This window comes from Dipodomys ordii, unplaced genomic scaffold (genome assembly GCF_000151885.1).
Source record: "Dipodomys ordii isolate 6190 unplaced genomic scaffold, Dord_2.0 Scaffold64, whole genome shotgun sequence".
NCBI lineage: Eukaryota > Metazoa > Chordata > Mammalia > Rodentia > Heteromyidae > Dipodomys > Dipodomys ordii.
The window spans coordinates 2,688,701-2,698,144 of NW_012267280.1; the positions used below are offsets into that span (position 1 = coordinate 2,688,701).

The 9,444-nt window shown below is 54.6% G+C and overlaps 1 protein-coding gene across 1 annotated transcript in view; it reads left to right on the forward strand.

Moving 5' to 3' along the window:
- Catsperd (catsper channel auxiliary subunit delta) overlaps positions 1-9,444 on the forward strand; it is a 43,396-nt gene that overhangs the window by 25,926 nt on the left and 8,026 nt on the right. Inside the window, exons 13-17 of the mRNA XM_013022660.1 lie at positions 1,345-1,458; positions 2,502-2,591; positions 3,393-3,451; positions 7,054-7,132; positions 8,790-8,842. Of these exons, the coding sequence (XP_012878114.1) occupies positions 1,345-1,458; positions 2,502-2,591; positions 3,393-3,451; positions 7,054-7,132; positions 8,790-8,842 (395 nt within the window). The remainder of the gene's footprint in view (positions 1-1,344; positions 1,459-2,501; positions 2,592-3,392; positions 3,452-7,053; positions 7,133-8,789; positions 8,843-9,444) is intronic.

The window sequence follows — 9,444 nt, forward strand, 5'->3', positions numbered from 1 at the left end:
GGGAGATCAATCTTTAGCTTTCTAAGGACCCTCCAGACTGCTTTCCAAAGTGGTTGTATAAGTGTACATTCCCACCAGCAGTGTAATAGGGTTCTAGTGCTTTATTGGAGATAAGAGTCTCATGGACTTTCCTGCCCGAGCTGGCTTTGAATCATGATCCTCAGATCTCAGCCTCCTGAGTAGCTAGGATTACAGGTGTGAGCCACTGGTGCCCACCACTTCTGGCTTTTTCTATTTATGTGGGGCTGAGGAATTGAACCCAGGGCCTCATGCATGCAAGGCAAGCACTCTACCACTGAGCCATCTTCCCAGCCCCTTGTTTTTGTTTTTGTTGTTTGCTGTGTGTATGGTGTGTGTAGTATGTGGTGTGTGTGTGTGTGTGTGTGTGCTCAACAGTCCTGGTCTTGAACTCAGGGCCTGGGCAATATTCCTTAGCTTTTTTTTTTTTTTTTTTTTTTTTTTTTTTTTTTGGGTCCGGTCATGGGGCCTGAACTCTGGGCCTGGGCGCTGTCCCTCAGCTCTTCAGCTCAAGGCTAGCACTCTACCACTTTGAGCCACAGCGCCACTTCCGGCTTTTTTCTTTTTGCTTATGTGGTGCTGAGGAATCGAACCCAGGGCCTCAGGCATGCAAGGCAAGCGCTCTACCACTGAGTCACCTTCTCAGCCCTTCCTTAGCTTTTTTGCTCAAGGCTGCCACTCTACCACTTGGGCCACAGCCCCACTTCCAGCTTTTTGGTGATTAATTGGAAATACGAGTCTCATGGATGGGGCTGGGAAGGTGGCTCAGTGGTAGAGCGCTTGCCTTGCATGCATGAGGCCCTGGGTTTGATTCCTCAGCACCACCTAAGTAGAAAAAGTCGGAAGTGGTGCTGTAGCTCAAATGGTAGAGTGCTAGCCTTGAGCTGAAGCGCTGAGGGACAGTGCCCAGGCCCAGAGTTAAGGCCCCATGACCAACAACAACAGCAACAAAAAAGAGTCTCATAGACTTTCCTAAGGAACAAGACTGAAAGGAAGTAAGGAAGAACTAAGGGATAATACCCAGTCCCTGAGTTCAAGTCCCAGTACTGTGCATGTGCCTGCATGCATGTGTGCATACAGAGAAGGAGAAGCAAAAGCACTCACAAAGCAGGCTTACAGAAACCCCAGGCAGCAATGACTGCCTAGAGATTGAGGGGACACTATCCACAGGCAGGGTTCTTTGGGCCCAAGGCCTAGGTCGCTGAGCAGACAGGCCCCCACATTTCTAACCCTAGACCCCTGTATCACCTTCCAAACTTGCTCATTGTCCCTGGGAGTGGGGCCTGGAGCTACACCCTTCCTGAGCAGGCCTTGCTTCCTACCTAGATAGAGCTGCTGGAGGGCCAGTTTGATGAAGACCTTTACACCATCGATATGAAAAGCAGCCTGCTCCTGTCAGCCTTCTTCATTCCGCGGCCTGGCACGTCCCCCATTCCACTAGTGAGTGAGTCCCAGCACTCGGCCACAGTCTCAGCCACTGCCTAACCCATCTCTGCACCTGGGACCCACCCTGCCTTCCTGCCACCCAGCCACCACCATGGTCTCCCAGGCCCTCAGGCCCTGCCTGCCTCTCTGCCAGCCTGGCCACCTCTGCATGCTGATGTGTGTGTGTGTGTGTGTGTGTGTGTGTGTGTGTGTGTGTGAATGTGAATATTGGGCCTAGACAGATACTGTTCATGAGCTTTTTCTCTCCAAGCTGGCACTCTGCTACTTGAGCCACAGCACCACCTCTGGCTCTTTTAGTAGTTATTTGGAGATAGAAGTCTCACCAGCTTTTCTGCCCAGGCTGGCTTCAAACTGTGATCCTCAGATCTCCCCTTCCTGAGTAGCTGGGATTACAGGTGTGAGCCACTGGCACCAGGCTACCTTCTCTCCCTTCTGTCTGAGCCTCCCCATGAATTCTTCTTCCTTCCCCACTGCCTCCTCCTCCTTGCCCTTGGTCCTAGTTATTGTCCTCCCTTTCCTCCTCTCTTCTCCTTCTTCCTCCTCTTCCACCTCCTCTTCCTCCTCCTCCCCCTCCCCCTTCCCCTCCCCTACCCCTCCCCTCCCGCTCCTCTTCCTCCTCCTCCCCCTCCTCCTCCTCCCTTCTCCTTCCTCCTCCCCTCCTTCCCCTCCACCTCATCCCCTTATTTTTTTACTTCTTCATCCTGCTGGAAGGCAGAGCCCTGTGCATACCAGGCGAGCCCTGAGCACGGAGCCCCCCCCCCCAGCCCCGTGAGGATCTTCACGGCCAGCTGCATGTCTGAGAACCAGGCAAAATGGCCTTTGGGCCCTTGCGTCCCCGCGGGGACAGAGCCTGAACCGGACCACACGCGTGGGCTAGGTCTCCAGCCCTCCAGGCCCAGGAGCCGGGCTGCGGGGGCCAGGCCTGCCTGCCTGCAGCGCTCTCCCCTGGGTTCAGAAGCTGGTTCAGTGGATGGGGCCGGGGTCCCTGGCCGTGTGGCAGCCTGTCTCTCTCCGCACCCCCCCCCACGATCCTGCAGGTGATGGTAAGCAACCCCCACTCTCTGGGGCTGCATGCAACCATGAGTGAGTTCGGGAGCACTCTGGATGGGAACACCCAGTACAGGCTGGTGAGTGAGGGCAGCCCGCAGGCTGGGACCTGCCTGCCCGCGTCCTGGGTAGGCCCTGCTGTCAGATGCCCCTCACCTCAGAGTTCCCGCCCTCAGTAACTCCAGCCCACACCCCAGGAGGACCCGCCCCCGAGACCACACCCCCTCAAAGGCCCCGCCCCTTGAAGCCCCACCACTAGGAGTCCACACCCTCGGAGGCCCCGCCCAGCGAATCCGCCCCTAGAGGCCCCGCCCCCTTGGGCGCACGCCCTCAGAGGCCCCGCCCCCTACAGGCCCCACCCCCTCAGATTTCCTGCCCCATGCAACTCCACCCCTGGGTGCCCCGCCCCTCGAGGCCCCACCACTGGGAGTCCACACACTCGGAGGCCCCGCCCCCAGGGAAGCCATGCCCTCAGAGGCCCCGCCCCCGGAGTCCACACCTTCCTCCTTGGCCCCGCCCCAACTGCGGGGTCACTTGGGTCACACAGGGAACCCCACAAGGGTTGGGGTGGTAATTGGCCTCTGAGGAGGTCCACTTGGGGGCCCCTGCACCTTGACAGGGCTCTAGGATCTAGGACGGGTCACAATTCGGCCGGACTGGGGGGTCTGCAGGACAAATGCTTTTGGTGGCCCTTGTCACAACATGGGGGAGTCAGGGGAGAGAGGCCTGAGGCCCCCCCGGCTTACTGGGAGGTGTCATGTGAAAGGGGGCATGGGGGCGCTCCTCGGCGCTGTCCCCACCTGAGCCCACCCCACCCTGACGTCTAGCGGAGCCCTGTTCAGACACTTCGCTTCCCCCACCCCCATCCTGTTGTTCCTCAGGACATTAAACTGGAGCAGCAGCAGCACTCGGGCAGGACAGACCCCAAGTTTACCTCCAGGTGAGCTGGGAGTAAAAACAACTACTCTGCCGATCACACTGCCTCCAGAAAATTAGAGGCAGAATTGCCATCTAGGCAAGCCCCACCCTCAGGCATTGCAGGAAGGTCTCCACACACTGCGAGCTCTGTGCCCAGGATAGGGTGGCATCCAGGATAGGCCCATCCAATCGTGGTGGGAATATCACTCAGCCATGAAAAGGGACATTTTAATAGTGCAATGTGGAGAGACGTGAGGACATGGTGCTTGGGCAAGGTGACAAAGCAGACACAGGCAGTGACACACACCACAGTAACCCCCGGCTGCAGCTCCCAGGACTTCTCAGATCCAGAGAAAGGAAATGCATGAGCGCCAACAGCTGGGAGGAGAAAGGAGGTAGAGTTGAATGGAGACAAAGCTTCAGTGTGGAAAGGTCTGCAGGTGGAGGGTGGGAAAGGCTACGCGGCCACAGGACCACTTGATGTGGCTGAACTGGGTCCTGGGGCTTGAACTCAGGACGTGGGTGCTGTCCCTGATCTCTTTTTACTCAAGGCTAGTGCTCTACCTCTTCAGCCACAGCTCCACTTCTGGCTTCTTTGGTTAAATGGAAATCAGAGTCTCACAGACTTTCCTACCCAGGCTGGCTTCAAAACATGATCCTCAGATCTCAGCCTCCTGTGTAGCTGGGATTACAGGTGTGAGCCACCAGCACCTGGCCACCATGTTCAATTGTAAGTCAGTGTATCTTGCCACCATGGTAAGCAGGCAGGCAGCAAATGGCAGCACAGCTACTCAGCAAGGAGGGGAAGCAAAATGGAGGGAGGGAGGGGTTCCATCTGTTTCCAGCCCAGCTTTCCTGTGTGTAACACAGTACAAGGGGACCCGGGTTCCGAGTTCCCCCCCTGGATGGAGTTTGCCCTGGGAACTGCTCTCCTCTGGCAGCAGGCTCCAGCTGTGCATGGTACGAACGATGGGGGTGCCAGCGAGTCCCCATTGCAAGAGAAGGTGACATTGGACCCCCAGGGGCCCCGCGCCTGCAGGGGGGAGGGGAGACAGCACCCAGCAGGAACCAGCGGAACCCCACAAGACCCCACAGGCGGCACTCAGGGTCAAAGTTAGGCAAGGATCAAACAGCAGGAGTATTCTTTTTATTTTCCTTTTTTTTTCTTTTTTCTGTTCCTGGTGCCTGAACTCTGGGCCTGAGCATTGTCCCTGAGCCTCTTTGTGTTCAAGGCTAGCGCTCCACCACTTGAGCCACAGCACCACTTCTGGCTTTTATTTCTGAGTAGTTTATTGGAGAAGTGAGTCTCACGGCCTTTCCTGTTGGGGCTGGCTTTGAACCGTGACCCTCAGATCTCAGTCTCTTGAGAAGCTAAGATTACAAGTGTGAGACACTGGTGCCTGGCAGGAGTGTTCTTTTGTGGTGATGGTTATTGGGTTATTGGCTTGTGTGTGTGTGTGTGTGTGTGTGTGCGCGCGCGCGCGCGCGCACAACTGGGGTTTGAACTCCGGGCCTTGCACTAGCTAGGCAGATGCTCTACCTCTTAAGCCAGGAGCTACTGCAGAGCCACGCCCCAGGGCAGAGCCACGCCCAGGCGGAGCCACGCCCAGGCGGAGCCACGCCCCAGGGCAGAGCCACGCCCCAGGGCGGAGCCACGCCTCTGCGTTGTTTTGGTTTGCTATGCCTGTGTTGTAACAAGTGAGTGCCACCACACAGATTGCTGAGATGAGGACTTCCCTGATAACTTTTCTCTTTCTCTTCCCCCTGCCCCCAAGTCTGTCCTCCCTCTACAATCCTTCAGATCCCTTCCTGCTGAAGGGCTTGAGACCATAGGTGTAAGCCACCACACCTGGTTTTGCCCAGGGCCAACCCTCAGAGAGGGGGCTTGGAGTCAGGACAGCGCTCTCCTTTAGAGCGGTTGCCAGCAGCCCCCGGGTCATCTTTGTCAAGTGTTCCATGGTCCTTGGGGAGGACCCCTCAGGGACAGAGATCACCATTGAACCAAGGGGACCGGCCCTGGGTCCATGCTGGCCCACCATTCAGTCAGGACCATGCAGCCTCCCCCAGCCAACATCACCAAGGCCACATTTGATGTCACCTGCGAGGCCTGCAGCTCCCCACGTCCCAGCTGTGGCCACAGCACAGAGCAAGGGGAAACTAGAAGTAATATGTCTTCAGAAAAAAAGAAAAAAGCAATAGGAGCCGAGCGCCAGTGGCTCACGCCTGTAATCCTAGCTACTCAGGAGGCTGAGATCTGAGGATCACAGTTCAAAGCCAGCCGGGGCAGGAAAGTCCGTGAGACTCTTATCTCCAATAAAACTGGAAGTGGTGCTGTGGCTCAAGTGGTAGAGTGCTCGTCTTCAGCTGAAGAGCTCAGGGACAGCCCCCAGGCCCCAGAGTTCAAGCTCCAGGACCGACCAAAAAAATAAAAGAAAAAACGCTAGGTGGCGCTGGTGACCCACTCCTGTAATCCTCCTCAGCACTCAACCTCTGTTCAGAGCCTCAGCTCTGAGGATGGCAGGTTTTTTTTTTTTTTTTTTTTTGTCGGTCGTGGGGCTTGAACTCTGGGCTTAGGCGCTGTCCCTCAGCTCTTCAGCTCAAGGCGAGCGCTCTACCACTTGAGCTACAGCGCCACTTCCGGTTTTCTGGTGGTTTATTGGAGATAGGAGTCTCACAGTCTTTCCTGCCCGGGCTAGCTTTGAACCGCGATCCTCAGATCTCAGCCTCCTGAGTAACTAGGATTACAGGCATGAGCCACCAGCGCCCGGCTCGAGGATCGCAGTTCAAAGCCAGCCTGGGCAGGAAAATCTATGAGTCTCTTATCTCCAATTAACCAGCAAAAAGCTAGAAGTGGAGCTGTGCTTCAACTAGTAGAGCATTAGTCTTGAGTGAAAAAACACCTCAGGGACAGCACCCAGGCCCTGAGTTCAAGTCTCAGGAGCAGCATGTACGTGCGCGCGCGCGCACACACACACACACACACACACACACACACACACACACACTCCATCATAGCTCACTTATGAGCTGAGGTACAGCTCGTCATGGAGCTGGGATGTGGGAAGCCCTAGGCCCACAGCACCCCATACACAGAGAAGAAGAGAGGGAAGAATGGGTGGAAAAGAGGGGAAGAAGGAAAAAATACTCATAAATGGCCTCAAGTTTCCATTTAATATAGTGACTAGAAAATTGTATATGTGAGGGCTGGGAATGTGGCTTAGTGGTAGAGTGCTTGCCTAACACGCATGAAGCACTGGGTTCAATTGCTCAATAACCCATAAAAAGCCGGAAGGGGCAGTGTGGCTCAAGTGGTAGAGTGCTAGCCTTGAGCACAGAGAGGCTCACAGACAGTGCCCAGGCTCTGAGTTCAAGACTCAGGACCAGAAAAAGAGAAGAGTAAGAAAAGAGAAAGAGTAAGAAAAAGAGAAGAGTAAGAAAAGAGAAAGAGTAAGAAAAAAAGAAGAGTAAGAAAAGAAATATACTTGTTATGGATGGATGGTGGATGGATGGCTGGATGATGGTGGATGGTGGATGGATGGCTGGATGATGGTGGATGGTGGGTGGAGGTTACCAGGTCTCACTGCACAGTGCTCACTCCTAACACAGACTCACACTGTCTTGCAGCATCAAGCGGCCCACCCTGTCTACCTTAACAGTGGATGTGGCCAACAAGGACATTTCCTGCGTGGACATGAAGCCACTGGTAGGTCCCAGGCCTTCTCTTACTACACATGCAGTGGAGTGTTGGGCCCCAAGGGCTGGCTTCAAGATCTACGTGAAAGTGATCGGGTCCTGGCCGGCCTGCCAGCATGAGCCCTAGAGCTGGCTGGCTCTTGTGCCTCACCATCCACCAGGGGGTGCTATTCCTTACTGATCACCCCAGAGCTCCTCAGGCTGGCTCAGTGAATGCCACTGCCCAGTGGCTAAAGTGGGCTGGGAAAGTGGGTTAGTGGTAAGAGTGCTTGCCTCACATGCATGAAGCCCTGGGTTCGATTCCTCAGCACCACATACACAGAAAAGGCTGGAAGAGGCGCTGTGGCTCAAGTGGTAGAACACCAGCCTTGAGTGACACAGCTAAGGGACAGCGCCCAGGCCCTGAGTTCAAGCCCCATGACTGAAGAAAACATGGCTAAAATGCTAAACCTACCTTGCTTATGTTTTATCATATTTGAATTTTAGAAGGTCAATTTGATGTAGATTTCATCATGAATTTACAAATTAGGTATGAATCTTACTTCCTGCCCAACAATAGATATTTGTTTGTCTTATTATAAAATTTGATCCAAAATAAAATTATTCCAGTTGGGCGCCTATAATCCTAGCTACTCAGGAAGCTGAGATCCGAAGATCACAGTTCAAAGCCATCCTGGGCAGGAAAGCCCATAAGACTTTTATCTCCAGTGAACCAGCAGAAAACCAGAAGTGGTGCAGTGGTTCATAGTAGTAGAGTGTTAGCTTTGAGCAAAAAGTCTCAGGGACAGTGCACAGACCCAGAGTTCAAGTCCCAGGACTGGCAAAAAAAAAAAAATGTTGGGCTGGGAATGTAGTTTAGTGGTAGAGTGCTTGCCTAGCATGCATGAAGCCCTGGGTTTGATTTCTCAGCACCACACACACAGAAAGAGCCAGAAGTGGCACTGTGGCTCATGTAGTAGAGTGCTAGCCTTGAGCAAAAGAAGCTCAGGGACAGTGCCAGGCCCTGAGTTCAAACCCAGGACTGGCAAAAAAAAAAAAAGTTCCAGATTCCCAGGGTCCCCCCCTTTTTTTTTTGGTTGTCCTGAGGCTTAAACTCAGGATCTGGGCGCTGTCCCTGAGATTTTCTTGCTCAAGGCTAGCACTCTACCACTTGAGGCACAGTGCCACTTCTGGCTTTTTGGTGGTTAACCAGAGATAAGAGTTCCAAGGACTTCCCTGCGCACAGTGGCTTCTAACCGTGCTGCTCCGATCTCAGCCTCCTGAGTAGCTAGGATGACAGGTGGGTGCTGCCGGCGTGGGCTCCCGAGATGCTTTGGTGCTGCTCTGAGCAGCACGCCTCCGTCTACAGAGCACAATGCCTGCAGCTACCAGGCGCATCCCCATCCCTCTGCTCCTCCCTCCAGCCCTGTCTCCTCCCTTTCCGTCTCTCCATGCTGCCCACCTGTCCCGCCCCCCCCTTCCTGGGTCCACAAGGGTTTGAACTGGGTTCTTCCAAGCTGCCCTGTTCCCCAAGAAGCTGCTGGTTTGGTGATGTGGTAAGGTGGGGTTCAGGGTTCCCAGCACCGAGCCACGCCCGGCCTCTGTCAGGCCTATGGGAGCACGTTCTCCGTGGGTGTGCCTGTGGTGGGCTGTGGAACCATATTGCCTGTCTGTCTGTCTGTCTGCAGTCGACACTCATCTCTGTGGGCTGTGACCTGAGGAAGAAGATCATGGTGCAGAAGTAAGTCGTGGAGGCCTGGGGAGGGGGGGGACTTGGGTGTGAACAGCTCACCACGGGTGACGCATGCTGGGCAGGTGACGGATAACGTTAGATTGTCATTCTAGGGGTCCCACGTTTGCCTGATAACCCCTCAAATAGTTTACTGGAGACTCTGGGCTTACCCCAACGCTCAGGGCTGCCTCAGTTTCCCACCTGCGGCTTCTGTCTTTCTTCTGTTTGGCCTTGTCTTCCTCCATCTGATGCTTTGCCTATTCCATTTCATCTTTTAGTCCTTTACTTATTTGTATTAAATTGGTGTGTGTGTATAGCTGTGTGTATTTGAGTGTGCACGTGTGTGCTGGTTACTGGGGCTTGATCTCAGGACCTGGTTGCTCAAAGCTAGTGCTCTACCACTTGAGACACAACTCAATTTCCAGCATTTTGCTGGTTAATTGGAGATAAGTTTCTCATGGACTTTCTTGTCCTGGCTAGCTAGCTTCTTTTTTTGGGGGGGGGGTCCAGTCATGGGGCCTGAACTCTGGGCCTGGGCGCTGTCCCTCATCCCTCAGCTCTTCAGCTCAAGGCTAGCACTCTACCACTTGAGCCACAGCGCCACTTCCAGC